A 19,285-nucleotide genomic window follows, 5' to 3' on the forward strand; every position below is an offset into this window, starting at 1 on the left:
TGAAAGACAATTTTGTGCATGAAGACCAAAACATATCTATCTGCTCCTAAATACATTTTTGTTTATATAATACATAGATTACAAACTGTGTATGAAATCAGACCAAATCAAATACCTTCAATTCAATCCCAGTCAAGAGAAATATTGACAATATTGGTCCATAATCTGGTTTGTAGTCTTCATTTCCACTAAATAAACACTGTCCACCCACCAAAACACAAACTACATTTACAAAGTGCCAAACATTTTATTTTCTTAGCGTCATTTCACCTCGATGTTTATACTAAAATCATCAGCATTTTGTCACTTTTATATAATGCAGTCTTTTAATATACAAGTATCAATAAGTATGATTAAAACAATGGCTTTGTTATGTCTGTGTTAAAGAATTTCCCATATCCTATTATATTAAAATATTTCATATGTAGAGTCTGTATTTAAACAGAGGTTTAATAATAAAAAGTGAGTTCCCGTACAAGGCAATTATAGAATTTAATCAGATTGGGAGTCTCATAAATTAAACAATCAGAAAAAAGAAAAGAAATAAACAAATAGGAAGAACGACGTCATCAGAGTTGTTCTGCCTGTCCAGAGAAAAGATGCCAGATCAGACCAGAGAAAATTACTTTTCACTGCCGAGTCCACACAAGGCAGCAATGACAGTGTGAAAGTAGATCCGCCTTCAAACTCCTCAACATTTCAGCCAGTAACAACAGATTTGTTCGACACACACTTATAATGACTGAGAAATAAAAAGCACGAGTTCTGTCTGTCAGGTACGATGTTAGAGGGTTGTTGGAGCTCAGGTGTTCTGTATACAAATATTCCAGGTGACACCCAATAACAGTCTTTAAGCGCAGACGTACAAACCTTCCTTACAAACCTAATCCGAAGCAGACCTACATACAAACATACATACAGATGGTTTGTTTTGGTAAAGGCGACTGTGCTCTTTGAACAAAAACACTCAACACCATCCGTTTGCTGCAACTATCTGAATGCTACCTTACTTAGACAGCATTGTTCTATGAGAATAAACACTGATCCGTTCGATCACTGTCGTACATAATTATCATCGTTGTGGATTTCTTGATTATTTTTCTTCCAATGCACCACTTCATCTCGGTAAAAAGTGCTGGGAAAAATGCATCTTTGTCACTCTGTCCTTTTATCGTCTGTCACATTGTTTGATTTGAGTGACGCTTCACATAAGTTCAGCACAGGTTTTTCTCAGAGAGATGGTGAACCACAGCTGGATGAAGCTGGAGTCGGCCTCCCACTGCTTTGAGAGACGCACACACGCACACACACTATACATATATACGCACACACATACAATGATGGGTGTTCATGATTCTGCGTTCTCTCATCTGCACCGTCCCACTGAATATTATTTGGAGATTTGCTGTTGGAGGTGGAGCAGGAACTCATAGTACGACAGGGCCGACTCGGTTCGGTCCTCGATCATGCTCTGCATAAAGCTGGCTTTCAGCTGGCTCTCGTCCCTGAGAAAACCAAAGGACACGGGGGGGAAATAATTAGAGAGACATCGTATCACAGTGATGATAAAGGAAATTCCTGATTTGTTTTACGATGAAAACACTGAGACTCTTGGGTTTCAACACCTTTGATTCACAGACCTTAGGTCTAGTTTTATTTCCCTGTCAAATCTGTGCAGTAAGTTAACGTCCGTCCATCCATCCATCCATAGTTGACCGCTTTATCCATTTAAGGGTCATGGGGGGGGGCTGGAGCCAATCCCAGCTAACATTGGGCGAGAGGCGGGGTACACCCTGGACAGGTCGCCAGCCTATCGCAGGGCCACATACAGAGAAGGACAACCATTCTCCTGTCCTTAGTTATCTTATTAGCTCCACCATGAGGGTTGTTTTCATTGACGTTTGTTTGTTTGTCAGCAGGATTACTTAATTTCGATTAAATTTTATGCAGGGATGGGGCAGGACCCAAGGAAAAACAGGTCTGTTGCCCACCTAATGACATGCAGAGAGGGGAAGAATGGCCTCTGATCCCTCAGCCAACCAATGAATGCTCTGGTCCTCTGCGACTCGGCTGTGTCCAGCTCTGGCAGCAGATACTGTGAGAGAGAGAGAGAGTCAACGGTCAACTTTTCATCATCAGAATGTGCATTTAATGAGTAAAACTGTGGCTGTGCTGTAAGTTAACGTCCGTCCATCCATCCATCCATCGTCTACCGCTTTATCCATTTAAGGGTCACGGGGGGCTGGAGCCAATCCCAGCTAACATTGGGCGAGAGGCGGGGTACACCCTGGACAGGTCGCCAGCCTATCGCAGGGCCACATACAGAGACGGACAACCATTCTCTCTCACATTCATACCTACGCTCGATTTAGAGTCTTCAATTTACCTAACCCCATTTATCCATTTAAGGGTCATGGGGGGGCTGGAGCCAATCCCAGCTAACATTGGGCGAGAGGCCCACAGTCTTTGGACTGTGGGAGGAAGCCTGAGAACCCGGAGAGAACCCACGCATACACAGGGAGAACATGCAAACTCCTCACAGAAAGGCCCTAGTTGGTTTGAACCTGGATTCGAACCCAGAACCTTCTTGCTGTGAGGTGAAAGTGCTAACCACTACACCACCGTGCAGCGTAAGTTAACATGTGCACAATGAATCCTTTTAAAGACAATCTTTTGGTAAATCACGACGCACAGATACAATTTAAAGGTAAAGTGGAGGAAAGAATAATGACCACATCAGGTGGACGCTGTGTGACGGCTGCAACATTAGGTTTCCTACCAAGTTATCAGGCACGGCAGCATAGTTGGGAACTCCCAGGACTTGTGTGAGGAAGTTGGGGTGGCAGTTTCGTCCGATCCACAGATACATCACCTTTTGGAGCAAATTAGGAATACATAAATTTACACACAAATGAATAGTCAGTATTGTAGCATTGAGTATGAGCACTACGTCATTACTGGGGACTTGAAATAAAAAAAAGATATAAAAAAAAACCTGATGCTTGTGGTATTGATTCGTTTCAAAGCCACACTGGATAACACTTCAGCTTCATAGTAGAAAATGTTTAGATGTTCTTTTCTCCTCAAAACAGGTGTTTTATAAACAAAACTTCTTATTATAAAACTTACTAATCCAGCATCCATGAGGAAAGCTCCTTCCCTGTTGAGCTTCTCCACAGAAAGCTGCAGCACTCTCGGCTGAGGGATCGTCCGGTCGTTGATGTTCAATGCTCCCTAAGGATGCAGCAAAGAGAGAAACAGAGGAGTTGCTCAGTAACAAAGGGGGAACTGTTACGATAACTTCTCTCTCTACACTAGCCAAGATGTACAGGTGCTGAATGGGAAAAGTCCCTCTCCGCACCTCGTCAGTAAGATCGTCGATGCGGTACAGGGCAGGGTGGATCATCAGCATGGCGTAGGTCAGTGGCTGGTACTTCAGTTGACACATGGCAAACACTCGGTCATCCAGTCTGGTGCTGGTGCCTGTCCTGAAGGATTTCTGCAGGTGTCACACACAAACACATTCAAATGCATCAATAAAGGCTTGAGGCTCCTTTTAAGCTAAACTTGTAAATTCACTAATAAGAAAAGAGAATACAGAAGACTGTATTCACAAACACATAATTACATTTTAGGCAGTGACGAAAAGAAATGCAATGGTTAAATGGTAGAAGAAATTTAACATAAAGCAAAAGAGGCAGTGCAGTTGCCGTATAATGGTGAATCTTGTGGAAAAAGCCAACCTGTTTGAGCAAGGCAAGGACGAAGAGGGGGAAGAGTCTGAGGCAGGCCGGCGCCAGCAGGCCGGGCTGCTGGACGGTCAACACAGACTGTCGGTATGACGACAGCGAGTCAATGGCAGCGTTAGTCATCGCATCTCTGGCGTCACTCAGACTGGCCGTCACTGAACGGTCCACAGCTAGAGGAAGACGAGAAAAGGACTGAGGATTTCACTTCATTCTTTCAAGCCACTGTGTAAAGGATTTTCTGATAATTTGGCGCTTCACCACTGGTCATTGAGATTGCTTTAGCACTTTGAGATTGCTTTGAGCAATGAAAAGTGATCTATAAATGAAATGTATTATTATTATTATTATTATTATTATTATTATTATTATTATTATTATTATGTTATGAATGGTGCAGAGGGGATTTCAAAATAATCTTTTTTGGTATGAATAGTTGGACTGCATCCCAAGTCATTCTTGAACTTGAAGTTGGAGAAAGGTGATTTTGAAGATTATGATAATTTTAAGGCAAATGTTGCCAATGTTGCCAATATTGAGCAGTTCATTACAGCTCTGGGTTTTAAGTCAAGATGCTTAAGTCAGCAGGATTACTAAATTTCTATTACATTCTATGCAAGGGTGGGGCAGGACCCAAGGAAGAACCCTTTTCATGTTGGAGCAGAGCCAGTTAAACAGGTGGATTCAGGAGCTTTTTCCCCACTTTCTTTAACATTGCCAAATATGCCAATAACCTTGGTGGAGGGTTGTGCTCTTCATGCACCCTTCTAGTATTTTCTTTTGAATTGACACCAAATTTTCTCCCACAAAACCGCTGCTGCTCAGTTTTCAGATTTTAATCAGTTGGAAGACTGACCGTGAATTGATTATTACAAATCACAACTTCAGGTTACTATCATCCACCTTTCAAGGGTTCACTCAGTGAAACAGAAAGATCACGTGGCAGAGAGACTGGAAGACCAAACAAACTTGTTGGCTGGTTTTAAATACCCCACAAAGGAATACTCTGTGCCACTCTTGCTACTTTCTTATTGTGCAGAATATTGAGCAGTTCATTACAGCTCTGGGTTTTAAGTCAAGATGCTTTAGACTATATAGAGTTCAAAAGACCTGGTGTTCAAACCAAATGTCAAACTCTTCTGTGCCATATTTTGAAGTAAGCAAAATGTCAGCGCCTGCTCTCTAGATGAAAGAGAGATGAGCCTAGCAGTCAGTGGTTGCTAGGGAAACACAGCTGTCGCTACTCATGTCCATCTGTCAGTGCTAAAAACAGTGAAGTGGATGAAAACCCTGCGAGAATATTTACTGCCACAATGAAGAATACAAATGCTGAAAGCATTCTTCATCTGAAGAAGTCACAAAAAGACAAATCGTTTTAAATCTTACTTTAAAAATGGAGCTAAAATAACAACTAATATACTTTTTTAAACCATAAGGAAAGAAGCAGGCATGCATAAACTAATTAATAACTGATAAATTAAAGTTATTTAATTGGGCTGCCATGCCCAAACATTTTCTGCTCAAGTGAAATTCTAAATATAATTGGGACAATTATTAGAGACCACTGGAAGTTTTACCAGTCTGAATGAAAACGAATTACCTGATGTGACACTGAAGTAATATGCACTGCATAAGAGAACATGTTGCTCATTAGGTCTACTTAACAGGAAAAGTTAAGGAACAACTTAAAATTTTGAAACAGTCTCATCTGTTCCCTTGAAAGTGTTCCATAATGTGGTATGTACCCATGCAAGCCAGCAGCCCAGTCATGGCCTGAACATCGGCACCAGAAAAGATGTCCGACAGAGAATTGACCACAGGGAGACACAAGGTGTGGACACGGATCCTCCTTTCTCCTGTTAAAAAAAACAAACAAACATTGTATCTGAATAAAAGAGACAAATGAATTGGATTAAAAATAAATAAAATCCTTGCTGTGTGTGTGTGTGTGTGTGTGTGTGTGTGTGTGTGTGTGTGTGTGTGTGTGTGTGTGTTTACCTTTGCTGGAGGTGTAAAGCAGCGCGGCCTGGAAAGAGACGACCTGCATGTCGTCCAGATTTTCCTCGATAGACATTTGAACTGCAAAGCCAGCATCTGGGTTCACGTTAGGCAGGGACAACAGATCTGTTGAGCGCACAAAGAAGTTCCCGTGGAACGTGTGGATGGATAGACCTTAAGAGAGACAGAGAGAAGAAATCAGTCAAACTAGAGTGATAACACTTTACATAAAAAACAAATTTGTTTTTTCACATCTGAAAACGCATATTTAGGTCGACCAAACTCTTGTGACAATGGACCTTTGGAGCAGCGTATCCTCATGACAGCCTCAAAGCCGATCTTCCTGGTTATGTATCTCTTCAGATCCTTCTGGAAGCACTCCACCTGAGCAGGGTTGTGCTGGTGGTGGTATGAAGGGTAGTAGTAAACACTGCCTGCCGAGTATCTGGATATGCAGCCTGGGAGAAAGAAGGCAAACATGAGACAAGGCAACCATGAGATTGATGAATTTTTGAAATTATAAAACAGGAATATAGACCCAAAACTTTCTACAGAGAGAGAGGGAAACCAGAATATATCCAGATTGTGAATTGTGAATTAATCGAACCATTTGCAGTATAAGGTCAAATATCAAAGAAACAAACATCTATAATCTAGAAAACTCTCTTTTTCCTCATTCCTCCCTTTTTTCATCCATTCAGTGCGGGACCCACCAAGCGATGCCAGGTCGCAGTACTGAGAGCTTAGCAGGAACAAGTCAACGGCCACCTGCTGGCCAGAGCAGTCCAGAGCCAGCTTCTTGTAGAAATCTGTCGCTGGGGATAAATGCTGAATGTCCTGAAAGTAAAACACACCAGAAAGGACCATGATCTAAAAAGTATATGAATGTAATGGAGCTTTTCAAAAGTAGTATGACTCAAGACATTTTTCAAGAACTAATCATTGTTGAAAAGCTAGAAAAGAATTTCCGGAACGCTTTGGCGTAAGCATTCCCCTCTCATTATTAGTCTTGATATGAAATTCAATCATTTATCGCTGACCATGTAATGGAAAAGAAAAATTTCATGCAATTAATTATTGTCAATGTTGTTTGCCATTTAATCGCGAAACAAGTAGGTAAAAAATTATTAGTATAATTAGCTATAATTTTTGTACTTCTTCAAAGAGAATCCTGACTGTCTTTCTCTGGTATATTTCTCAGAACTTAATAATACAGGTGTAAGAGTGAGTGCTGCCATAATTAACAGCCTTAATGAGTCATTTTTGTTTTCAATCTTAAATTTTAAAATGAGCTGTCTCTGTGTAAATTAGAGTAACAGCTTTGAGGTTGTTTAAAAGGACACTGATCTCTGATAACATGATTTCAGAATGAATTTTGCCTCAATGAGTAGTTTTATTTCATGAAAGTATCTAATGTGACTTTAGGAGTTTTAAAATAACATAAAGCTGCTGTACAACTCTTTAATCCGTAATTATTTGAATGGTGTCCAACGCACTCATCATTGATGTCTTGGAGAGACGTCATCAGAGCCTTTACCTTGGCAGATGCTCGCTGGTTGGGGTCCTCTCTGGACTGGAGTGCCCCCACTCCCATGTTGGGCAGTTGTGTCTGAAAGACTGACATGCGCCCTCCGGTGGGCGACAGCAGCTTAAAGGCTGCTTGCAGAGCTGATCCAAGGGCAGATTGTGTCTCCATGGTCTTTTCAAATAAGCTTGGTAGATTCCTCAGCAGATCCTGCACAAGCTGAGAAACACAGACACGATGAGAGTCTCATTAATTTGACCAATTATTGATCCCTGAGGGAAAAGCATTTTAGGGCATTTCATCTTTTAGTCATCTGAAAGGAGGTCAGAGCCCAGATTAGAGTTAATTTAAGTTCTAGCAGTAGGTAGATAGATAGATAGATAGATAGATAGTTACTTTATTTATCCCAAGCTGGGAAATTCCGGAAAGTATAAACAGGGTTTATTAATGAACTACCATCTTAAATCAGTGGTACTTTCTATACTAATAGAATAATATGTGGTTAAATAAGGTTCATACATAATATGAAATACTGGACTGTTAAATATTATTCTGTTCACAACACAGCTTTAATCAAGGTGACGTTTCTTACTTCTTTGCATTCACTGAGGTTTACTAAAAGGCTGTCTGGTGTTGGTAAAAAGATATCTGAAACACAAAAAGGTATTGTTTAAAGAAAAACAATATGTAAACACACATACACACGCCATTAGAAATTGACCGATTAAAGAAATATTCAAACAAAGCATAATTTTTGGAGAGCAACTGATAGAAGATCCAGAATTAACTAATATCAGAAAAGTTATAACTCATCTTGATGACATTCTCTGAAATCCTTGTTGTTTTAGCAGAACCTTTAGAAATTTGGATCAAGTTGACTGAGAAGTTTCACCAAAAGCTGAAGGCAACAGTTCCCAAATAACTGCTAACATCAAACTCCTGTTTACTGCCCCAGACAGTCTGTGATCTCCTGATACTTTATCTATTTATCAGTTGTACATTTCTGCAGTACGTTTGCAGTTGTCGCACCTTCAATGTCAGACACAATGAGCATCTGAGGCTGGGAAAGTCCCTCCTGGAGATTGTAGAAGTGAATGGTGCTATCGAAGGTGATGAAGCCGACCTTTGTTCGTGAGTCTCCAGGAAGCCTACAACACACATACAATGCATAAATCTGGCACTTGAACTACTTTCATCTTTTTAAAACCCCCACATAAACCTGTTTCAGTTGTATTATATCATTTTACTTTACGGCAATAACTAAATAACTATTTATGTTTTCTAGTAGAAATACAATATTCACATGGTGGCTCACTGCTGATTGAATACAGGAAAACATTCACAATTGTCTTCATGAACAACCTTAAATATACCAGGTTATATGAAATGTCAAACATCTAAACTGAGTTTGTGTTTCCGCCCAGGCTTTTTAAACCACGACAAGAAATGACAAAAAGACTGTGAGGTCATTTTGAACATCTGTAATAAGTGGAAATGAAATGTTATACATACGCATTGATGTTGTCCAGCAGAGACTGACAGAACACATTCAGATAGCCCGTTTCCATGGCATTGTGGGATACGTCCAGAACGAAGAGGTAAACAGCCGGCTGTGGTGGCCTCAGCTAGAAAAGTCGAGCGGAACACATTAGGTAACACAAAGTGAATAAAAAGACAGCGACTCTCACAGTTTACTAGACAATTTGTACAAGACAATGAGCCGGTCGCTCACCATGTATTCTGAAGGAGCGATGAACTCAATAGTGGCGTTCTGGACCTCAGGTCTTTTGTGTGGCTCTCCGTATGATCTGCTGACTGGGTTGTACATAAACTCCTCTGGAACTACACAGAGAGAGACAGACAGAGACAGACAGAGACAGACAGAGACAAACACACACACACACACACACACACACACACACACACACACACACACACACACACACACACACACACACACACACACACACACACACACACACACACACACACACACACACACACACACACACACACACACACACACACACACACACACACACACACACACACACACAGCCAGTAAGATTGTCAGTGTTAAATGTAGTATTGCTTAGTGATCTAACTCCCAGTTCTCTAAAAAGAAATCATAAGAACATTGTTACAAAAATAAAACAAATACGAAAGCAGATATAAACAGGCTAAGACAATGTTCACACGCTTCAAAGGAAAATAAATAATACCCTGGTAAAATCTAAGCTATATAAAAATGTGTTTTTTCCCAAAATTATCTAAAGCAAAGTACAAATAATGAAACGGTTTAAAATACATTGCAAGAAGTGCAATTTTTCAATAATTTAAAATTGACTTAAATTCATCGTAAATTAGACGATCTTCATTCAGCTAAAATCATTCATTTTTCCTATTTATGCCTCTCCCCCGTCTTACCATCATTGACTCGAAAGCACAGGTTGCACTTCCACCTCCTCTGATCCAGAAAAGAGACAAACGGGTTAATGTAGGTTCTGCAGGACCGACATCTGACAATGGTGCTGGACGTCACCACAGGAAGCTGCTGCAAGAATAATACAGAACAAAAAACAACCCGTGTGAGAAACGCCTCGAGGAGAACTCATTTTCTTTACTCACTATAATTGGAACTTCAATAAAGGCTTTCTTGTTGCTGTCTAATTTGTGTGACAGCTCTGAAGTCAGTCGTCCATTAAGATAGAAAAAAACATAATTTCATTCAGACAGATTTTTCCTAAAGGCCTACTTAGTCAGATCCTATTTTTTACAAGGGAATGAGAGAAATGTCAATGTTTAATCAGTAAAAGTCAAATGTTGTTTTATTTAAATCTAAGAAACATAATTGTGGAGGATATTTAAACTTATTCAGTAAGAGTTTTATTGAGTACACATTCTAATAATTTATCGTAGGACCACCTTCCTTCACACTAATGCAATAAAACAAATACAGATCAATACCCCTATGCACTGCCTAGCGCTTTAACAGTGAACCAGCAGCGCCATTCAGCACATCTGAAATCAGGGATTTGAATTACTGGACATCCATCCACAAATTACTCGCAAAGATTATATACGAAATAGGAACAAACAAGAAACCAGACAAAGGTTGATTCATTTTGCATTGTACGATATTAGATACGAGAATGCACACCTTTGTTTGCCACTGGTAAACATGGTTGTGTTCACCACGTTCCTCTTAATAACCCAACTTAGTGAACCAGTTTTCACATTTACATAACATCTAAGTAAGTAACAGCAAGGTTTTTAAAGTTGATGTGAATGTACTGAGTGATAAGTGTCCACATTAGATATTGAACCGATGTGTTACCGAGAGGTCTTTGAAGGGGTGCAGCAGCAGGCCCAGCGGCATCTTGGCTTTATTGAGCAGAGACTGTGTCTGAGGGATGCTGGTCAGTGTACAACGGAAAACCCTGGAGACACGCAAACACAGAAGGTCGTTGCAATTGAATTGCATACAGAGGGTTCATGTCATCTCTAGTGATCCACGTGCACCAGCATAGTATGTGGGTGTCTAGGTTAAGTCCATGGATGAACATGTAAATGATCATCATGATTTTCATCCCATGAAAATGTCCCACGTCGTGTTTTAATTTTTTGTCACCAAGAGCAAGTTGATGCTCAAGCCTTTGGGACTATTTAGTTATTCACTAACAGCAGTTATTTCATAAGCAGGTTAGTTGCATTCAATACTTTTCTTTACACAAATTACATTATAAATACTTAACATCACAGTGATATTAGTTTTTAAAATTAATAGCAATCAAATTAAAGGGGTTCATATAGACATATGCTGTTAATATAAGTCCACCGTGGCTTACTCTGGGTTGCAGTTAATCTTCTGCAGGTCCTGGGGCAGGCAGGGTGTCGGGGCAGGGATTGGGCTTGGTGGCAGCAGGTTCCTCTCCTGCAGCAGGTTGACCACTCTTAGTGCCTCTGGGATACTGGACTGAAGGCTCATGGCCGCCAAGGACGGGCTCAGTTGGGCCGGCCCTGGGCCACCAGGGGGCTGAGAGAATCGAAAACAACAAGCCATTCAGGAGATTTAGTTACCAACAGCATATGGTTCCCAAGACACTGATTATTAAGTGCAAATCGACACGCGTTTAATCGGGTGTCAACTGTGAGAAGTGAGAGACCGCCTGATGAGGGCCGTTCTAAACCTCATTGATGATCTGGATTGTGTTAATTGTAAACACCAACGAGCCAAAGCTAGGCTAAGCGAGCTAGCTACATGCGAGAGGTCTCTTTACTCCAGTTGGGAGGCTGCTAGCTGGTGAGGGAACAGTTGTTACCGACGGAGGAGTCGAGCCATCATTGCGTCCACCATCGCGCAAATAAGCGCGTTCACCCGGGTGTGACGTTCACATCCATGCCGATTGGAGGTGAAGCCGATTATTACCCGGGTCTATTGCAGTGTCATTTGACCCGGGGCTGAATGGCGATTAAACGTTTTTCTCACTGCAGAAAACGTGTGTTAGCGGGTTTAAATGTTTTTTGTTGACCAGAGTGAAAGGGGCTTAACATCAAGTAGTGCAGAGCTGCGGCGTCCCTCTCACCTGCTGGTATGGCTGAGGAGCTTGAGTGTAAGGCTCTGTGGCTCTTTGTATCGCATGGTGCATGGGGGACGGGGGGTTGTGTGGTGCCGAGGTGTTCTGGTACCCAGGTGGGAGGGAGGGGTATTGGCCCAAGTGCCGACCAGGTGGTCCGTGCTGGGGCAGGCCAGCTATGGAAGAAAGGTTAACAGAGATACATTCAGTTTATATAAGCAATTAAACTCAAGGATTAGCAGGGATTTCTTGAAAAAATGATGATGCTTATTAGGTCTCATTACTCAAAAGAACCAAAAACGCATTAGTCCCCCTCTCTCAACACTTTCAAACTTTCTCTGTCTGTTGCAATGAGCCCAAAGCATGTACGGAAGGTGTCAGCCTTGCTATGTGGAGTTACTGGGACACCCCAAAGAAAAAAGCTGGACACGTGTTGGGAACGTGACATATTTGACACAATGGTGTATGTGAGACTAAACAATTGGCTCGCTGGTGTGTTTTCATTTGTTTGTGGAGCACAATATAGGTCAATGGCAAAGAGGAATAACTTTGAATTAACTTTGGCCACACTTAACATTTAAAATCATGACCTGCTGCATTGATTTGACGTTCTAACGGCTATTACAACAGCACTGAAGGGATTTACTCATTAAGGATTGTAAAACAAATTGGAGAAATGGGGGCCATTTCCCCATTAACTACACCTGTAGCTACTACTGAATCCCACTTAGTAATACCAGAAATGTGATTGTTGGCAGTAAATGTCCTTACCCATTTTGCTGTCAACATGATTATAGCTGTTTGATGACTGGGGACCGTTGCCAGGCAAAGTTCCTGTTTCAAAGAAAACACAGATGTGACTAAAGAATAGTTTTAGGGACAATTTTCACTGTTTCTGTCCCGTAAGCTAACCACAGAGGCTAGACGTAGAATAAAAGGAACTACGAGTAAGGAAAGATACGAAATGGACACAAGGGGCTACTACAGCACCACGTTATCATCAATACTAATGATGATGGAAACTAATGTATGGTGTTTTAAGAAAAGAGTTGTACTTATGGGAGATATGGGGAGACTGGATGATGGAAAGTCAAACAATCTAAGAACAAGAACTGAATGTTTCCAGGGATGCACGGATACAAAAAAAACCTCCACCAACATAATTCAATAAGTTATTGCGCTCAAAGAAAAGCACCTTGACTTTTATCAGTTAAATAATTATTTTATGCATTGAAACAGACTGGAGATCAGCACCAGCTGATTCTGCAGAGCTTCATATATGCTTAAAGTTTAAAAAAAGAAAGAAAAAGGAATGGGTGCATCCCTGGATGCAATGGACAATGGCACGAAGAGGAAAGGATGGACACAACAGCACTGACACAGCATCTAACAACTACTGACAGATTTAGCCACACCTGGACATTCAATATCCCCCTCCTGGCAATCAGGCTCAGTGGGGGACAGAGTGCTGTTAACAGCCACCCCACACTGAGCTGGCATGTGGAGGAAGGAGGAGAGGGAGGGAAACAACGCAAGGAATCAGATAAAAAAATGACAGACTTGTAAAAATGACACAGTTCGAAACCCAAGGTGATATGAAACCATGATCCTCACAAACACAAAATGTTACGTTGTCTCATTAACATCACATATGAAAATAATTTCCTAATTTAAGGTAAGTATGTTCTACACTGAGATTGACATGCAACATTTTCACAATATTACAAACCATGTTAATTTCCATCTATTAAAAACAACTCTGCTTCAACGACTCAATATATAGTTTCTGGAAAACTGGTTCCATCCCTTTATTTGTTATGCAAATAAATTGCTTGTCTCAGTTTACTAAGATCATTCCATTCGCGCCTTTACTCATTAGTCATTGTAAAATTTAAATATAACAAGTGATCCAACAAACATTAGCTGGTTGTCAATAATGAAGATAAAGCGCAATTAAATCTGTTAATATCAATAAATACATTTAAAAAAAAGATACTAAATTACCATCGGATTTGGGAGGTGGAGGTGTGACATTGGCCACTGGGGGTCCAGTGGGAGGAGCTGCAGGTTTCATGGCTGGTGGTGGGCCTGTAGGTGGGGGGCCTGAAGGTGGGGGGCCTGAAGGTGGGGGGCCATATGCAATTCTGCTTGGTTGGTATGTGTGGGAAGCCACGGGATTCATAGGTGGAGGTGCAATGCCTGATGAAAAAGACATTGTCAGGGCTCCAACTAAGGATAATGTTCATCATGTTCATCATTAGTGAATATTTATTAAATACATAGATACATTGAAATTTTTCCTTTTGATTAATAAATTAGGAAAGTTGTGAAAAATCTTCAGCAGCACATCCTTTGAGCTTATGACACACCGTCTCCAACAACCAATCCCATCATCTCATGCAAGACTAAGAAGGTAATTGGCAGTAATTGGAGTTATGATGTTAAAATTATGTTAATGTTACTGCGTCGTGTAAAACAAGAGCAGCCTGAGGTCTTGCGGCATATCGTGTAAATAACAGGTATCAGCAATCACAGAGACGTTGTAACATAAGTTCAGACAAGAGGCGACAACAGCTGGTGGCACTGCTGACCAACCGCCGGCCAAGAGTGACAGCCACATCAGTCTCTACAAAGCAGGCACTTGACAGGTATCCGGACCCAACATGTTCATGTTTATGTATACAGTGAAGGAGAAGACTGCAGGTGTGTGTTAAAATGTCCATTTTTGTATTTTATATTTTGTTTGTGACATTCTTAAATTATTCTGAAACATTTTATTTAAGGAATAGTGACTGTTAATAGTGGAGACAAAAACATTTGGAATTGCACTATTACACTATGACACTTAAAGAGTATTAAATGTTCAACAGATTATTGTGACTGGTGGAAAATGTGTGACATTTGACACTTAAAAAAAACGAAGTATATGTCTCCAGAAAGACTTAATATATTCTCCAGTAAACCACCATTTTTACTGTGTCCATTGTGCTTTGTAGATGTGTCCTGATGGTGCTTCTGCGGCAAAGGTCCCCAAACTCAAGTTGACTCTTTTGTGAGTGTGAATGTAACAAGGTAAGTAAATATGAATGTCCAGTTGGCAGAAACATTTACAGAGACTCTCTGTGACTGTTTGTTTTTGACACCAAGAGCTAATGACATCTCAGTGGAGACAACACCGATTTCTAAATTCTTAACAACTACCTGAATCTATCACAATGTTATAAATGTCCAGGAAATATAGTTATGACCATTTAACAATACAACCAGCACCAGAAACTAATTTTTCCTCATTCATATCATACGGATAGGAATCACGTTGGAAACAATGCAATTTATATTTGAACTTTGTACAAATTCAGAGTAAATGAGTTTCTGGGAGGGAGCCAGAGGCAGAAGCCAGCCAACATGCTCAGTGGAAGAGCAGAGGGCAATGTCCAGCTCCAACATATCAGCATTGTAGATATGAATATCTGCATCATGTCACTGATAGAAGACAATGATGGCATAAAGACTAAAGACACTAATCTCGCTATTGAAAATTTACTGTAAGGGGACTAAAATAAAGTCCATGTTTAGTCTACGTTTAAAATGAAGTGATTTTGAGTTGGGGAATGTCGTGATTAATTGGCTAAAGTTCACTGGTCTGAAGGATGATTCATCTTTTTATTGATTTGATCCAAGGAACACCTGCATCATTAGTGTCGCATTTGTTACAACTGGGATTTGTTGACTCATCTCCATGTAATTATTCTATCCTTCATCTGAAAATAAAATAGTGTTGTGCGTTTGGATTGTACAGCGTCAGTGACATGTTTGGTTTTCACTGGAACTTTTGTGCTCCTACCTGGCTGGTTGTATCCTTGCAGACTGGTGGGAGGCATCCCAGGGCCTGAGCTGTAAATTGCTGATGACGGTGGTGGTGGCAATGTCAAGCTTGAAGATGGGTTCACGTGATTCGCCATGGGGCCGCGGGGAGGCATGTTGGTTGAAGTGGGTGGCCCCATTGGTGGGGGAGCTGTGTTGTACTGCCATGTTGGAGCCATGGGCTGCAGCTGCTGGGGGTTTGGATAGTAGCTACTAGAAGATGCTGCAGGAGGGGGGGGTGTGGCCTGTGAAAGGGGTGGCCTGGGACCAGGGCTGGGGCTGGCAGACTGAGGAGGGGTATGGGATGAGGGACCTCCCATTGGAGGCCTGGTCAACAGCGGCTGGCCTGTGGGAGCTGGGTAGGAAGGGAGTGGTGGGCCAGGCTGGTAGGAGCAGACTGGGGGAACCTGCTGGTATGGCCCAGAGGGGTAGAGTCCAGGGCCGGGGGGTGCTGCAGCTTTGGCCTGCATTGGATTGTAGGTTGGTTGGTGAGTCGTGCCATAGCTGACCCCTGGTAGCTGCTGTAAGGCAACTGGATTCTGTGAAGGACCTGGAGACCAGAAGAAGAAAAATATAGGCATGTTAGGGGCACTTAAAATGTTGCTGCAATTTTACATTTCAGCTTCATGTTGAACACTCTTTTTCTTTCAAACTGTTCACCAGCAGTGCTGTCACTGTGTAGAGAAAACAACAGGCAGTTGGACTCCATCTTATGTACCAGTTACCAAAAAAGTGCACAAGGGTTACAGTTCTCTAGGTTACCGTCTTCTCACACTTGAGCAGAGCAGTATGGTATATTTCTGTAAGGTAGTCTTATGAGCCAAGCCTTTAGCTTCACAGACAGATGGAGCCAGCAATGTTACATATTCATTGTCTGAAAGGCTTTTTGTTAATTAAACGTACCTTTTAATTAAAGCAAATCCTTGGGTTTAAATCTGTTCAAAGAAGAATATATGAAAAACAGATGGCACAGTACTGTAGTGATGACACTGGGTGAAAAAAACGAACATCCACCAAATGATCAATGGACTGACAGCCAGGGGTCTAATATCTTTACCTGGATTTAATTCAGTGAGTGTGGGGCTCTGAACTGGCCTTTCTTTAGTGAACCCAATGAAAAAACAAATATACAATTGCACTAAAAATGCGTTGATTGTATATTTCTGCAGCTACCAGACATTTTCCATTTTCAGCTCACACTACATTACTGGAAGAAAAGATAAGTCAGCAGAGTGAAAGGAGATTAGAAAACAATTCATCTCAATGAGCAAAGATAGAGGAAGAGACATAATCCAATGCAAATCTTTGTCCTTCCTTGGAGCAGGGAGATTTTAAGAACTAAAGCTCCTTGTCTGTTACAGATCCTGTCAGAAAGAGTCCGATATGGAATCAGATGTCTCAACCCATCGCAAATCAACCCACTGAAATGTTAAGTTGGAACATTGAGTATTTGGTTAATGACTGTCTGCAGAACTTTAACTCCAAACCTAAAGCTGATAATAGTTGTTGGAATAGGAGATTCTTATTTATGGGCCAGAGCATTTGTCAGTTTAGTGGTTCACTTCAGTGGCGTTCGGGGTGTATACATGAAACACACAGCCATATTATATTATGGTCAGCAGCTGACATGTTATTTAGGTGTGGAAACATAAACGACTAACAAGCTGATCACTTTCTCATGATTGATTACAAAACTACTCTGAAAGTCGTCACCGATGATCATCAGTGACTCGTTCCCATGATTAGTTTATATTGTGAGGGAGAAACACCTCGTTTTCTGATTGATCAGAGTCATTTAATGACCCATCAATCAAGGGGAGATGGGATTAAGATTAGGTGGAAACGCCGCAAACAGCTGGAAGCTGAGGCACACGTCTATCTACAGCTCTACGGAAAAAGAAAAAGAAACGAATGCATTATGAACGCCACTTGCAGTTGCTTCATTTGCACAGTGCACTACAAGAAACTCTGCCAAAGGCTGCGCCCAATTACATTTTTGTCAGCTGTCACCGGCGGTTTTGGCCTCAGTCTGCATGGGAACCCGTTAAATATGTGCTGGTAATCTCGAACTGAAGTTGATCGTGGAGAGAAAGCACTGCAGCAACACATCTGGATATCGTCCCCAACGTGCCACATATACAGTGAAACGTAGAACGCAAACACCTCCACTCAGCCTGCTAACAACTCCGTAATGCACAACAACGAGGGACTAGTGGTCAAACAGAAGAGATTACTCACCGGCAATGAAACTACACAAGAAAAAAAAAACCCCAGGAGACAAACGCGAAAAAGTCCAAGCTCCTTCGGTTTGGATATATGACAGGAACTCGGTGACTGACCGATTAGCTTGACGCGAGAATACGAGGGCGAACGCTAAAGGTGCGCTAACGATGTTTGTTTTTAACAAGTATGATGAATGTTCACCTGACCCTGACTGTTCGTTTACCACGTCAACAAACCAAAAGTGGCAAAGACCGGCTAACAGTTGAGAGCAAGACAGTAGCACTGGGCGTCCCTTGACGAGAGCAACTATTTCGGTCGTCTTAAGTCGATACGGGAACACGGGTTCAGATTAACCGCAGTTATCCCAGGATGACTGACATGACTGACAGCTCGCTCTCGCTCGGCTACCTTGAGTTACAGCGTTACTAAGCACAGCAGTTAGCCGACCTGCTGCCACAGTTAGCTAGTTACTCGCGTTCATTGCTACTTCACCTTGAACCAATTGTATACATGTACACGGCACTCACCGTTCGCATATGGCTGCCCCGTCCCGTTCTGAGAGTTGAAACCCGCGGTTGACATCTTGAGCCAGACACCAGGATCTTATTTAGAGGTGCTCGGTTGGCGAATAGCTAGCTGCGTCTTTAGCTAGCTAACTAGCTGGTAGTCGCGGGTTAACGTTCAAACCTGTGGCTCTGACGATGTGGCGTTCAGTCAAAGCGTCGTCAACATCGACGTTCACCTCGTCTCTTTTGTGTAAAAAAAAAAAGTTAATCAGCGGACTTGCTGGCGATCACAGAGCCATGGCTCTTATCGAAAACCCCGTTCCACTAGCTACGGGTGAGTAACGGCAGGCCTTGTCAGAGTAATCGTGTGAGACACTTCTCCTCTTTCACCGGAAGTTGGGATCACCCAGTAGGATCAAAGTAAAAAAAAAAAAAAAAAAAAAATCGTTGGGCATGCGCAGTGTGTACACGTGGCATTTCCTCCTGTGCTCTAGGTTTTTCAAGCGTACTAGAAACAAGAGATGATCAACAATGTATCCGTTTCGATCTCCGAATTTAAGCATGGCCACCGTTTTTAAAGCATTTGGATATTTAGTCTGATGTGGCGACATTGTTTAAATATCCACTAAATTTCATCTAGTCTTCATGCGATCACCAGAGTAATGATCACCTTTAAAACCCATTTAAGTAATTTTTAAGTCTGACAAGATTATTGCCATGGCTTTACGTGCAAGAAAGCAAATACTATAACATAACAAGCTGGGAGCAATCGCTTCTGAGGGTTCGTTTTTATATTTAAGCGAGACCCTTGTTTCCTAATAAAACATCGAACGAATAAAAACTTGT

At 41.5% G+C, this 19,285-nt stretch overlaps 1 protein-coding gene across 2 annotated transcripts; it reads right to left on the reverse strand.

Annotated features, from left to right (window-relative positions):
* Positions 1 to 227: 227 nt before the first annotated feature.
* Positions 228 to 18,843, reverse strand: sec24a (SEC24 homolog A, COPII coat complex component). 2 transcript variants are annotated; one of them, XM_035624727.2, is made up of 23 exons: positions 18,461 to 18,843; positions 15,691 to 16,260; positions 13,851 to 14,045; positions 12,618 to 12,680; positions 11,856 to 12,022; positions 11,118 to 11,305; positions 10,607 to 10,709; positions 9,697 to 9,820; positions 9,002 to 9,111; positions 8,782 to 8,894; positions 8,299 to 8,417; positions 7,862 to 7,917; positions 7,282 to 7,488; positions 6,458 to 6,581; positions 6,044 to 6,202; positions 5,745 to 5,918; positions 5,492 to 5,602; positions 3,744 to 3,919; positions 3,362 to 3,499; positions 3,130 to 3,234; positions 2,780 to 2,872; positions 1,992 to 2,095; positions 228 to 1,505 (listed from the first exon to the last, which is right to left on the reverse strand). In XM_035624727.2, the coding sequence occupies exons 1-23, from the start codon at positions 18,513 to 18,515 to the stop codon at positions 1,391 to 1,393; spliced, it is 3,369 nt and encodes a 1,122-aa protein (XP_035480620.2). In that variant the 5' UTR covers positions 18,516 to 18,843; the 3' UTR covers positions 228 to 1,390. The 2 variants fall into 2 exon arrangements, with proteins under 2 accessions (XP_035480620.2, XP_035480619.2); XM_035624726.2 differs by having other exon boundaries at positions 9,697 to 9,823.
* Positions 18,844 to 19,285: the final 442 nt, after the last annotated feature.

Source organism: Scophthalmus maximus, chromosome 2 (assembly GCF_022379125.1).
Source record: "Scophthalmus maximus strain ysfricsl-2021 chromosome 2, ASM2237912v1, whole genome shotgun sequence".
NCBI lineage: Eukaryota > Metazoa > Chordata > Actinopteri > Pleuronectiformes > Scophthalmidae > Scophthalmus > Scophthalmus maximus.

What these genes read in the sequence shown, in the direction of transcription:
- sec24a (XM_035624726.2), bottom strand. Translation starts at nt 18,515, where the DNA reads ATGTCAACCGCGGGTTTCAACTCTCAGAACGGGACGGGGCAGCCATAT. An exon ending in ACCAGCGAGCATCTGCCAAG is followed by an intron (nt 6,582 to 7,281) that starts GTAAAGGCTCTG and finishes TTTTACTTTCAG; the next exon opens with GACATTCAGCATTTATCCCC. An exon ending in TCCTTGCCTTGCTCAAACAG is followed by an intron (nt 3,500 to 3,743) that starts GTTGGCTTTTTC and finishes TGACACCTGCAG; the next exon opens with AAATCCTTCAGGACAGGCAC.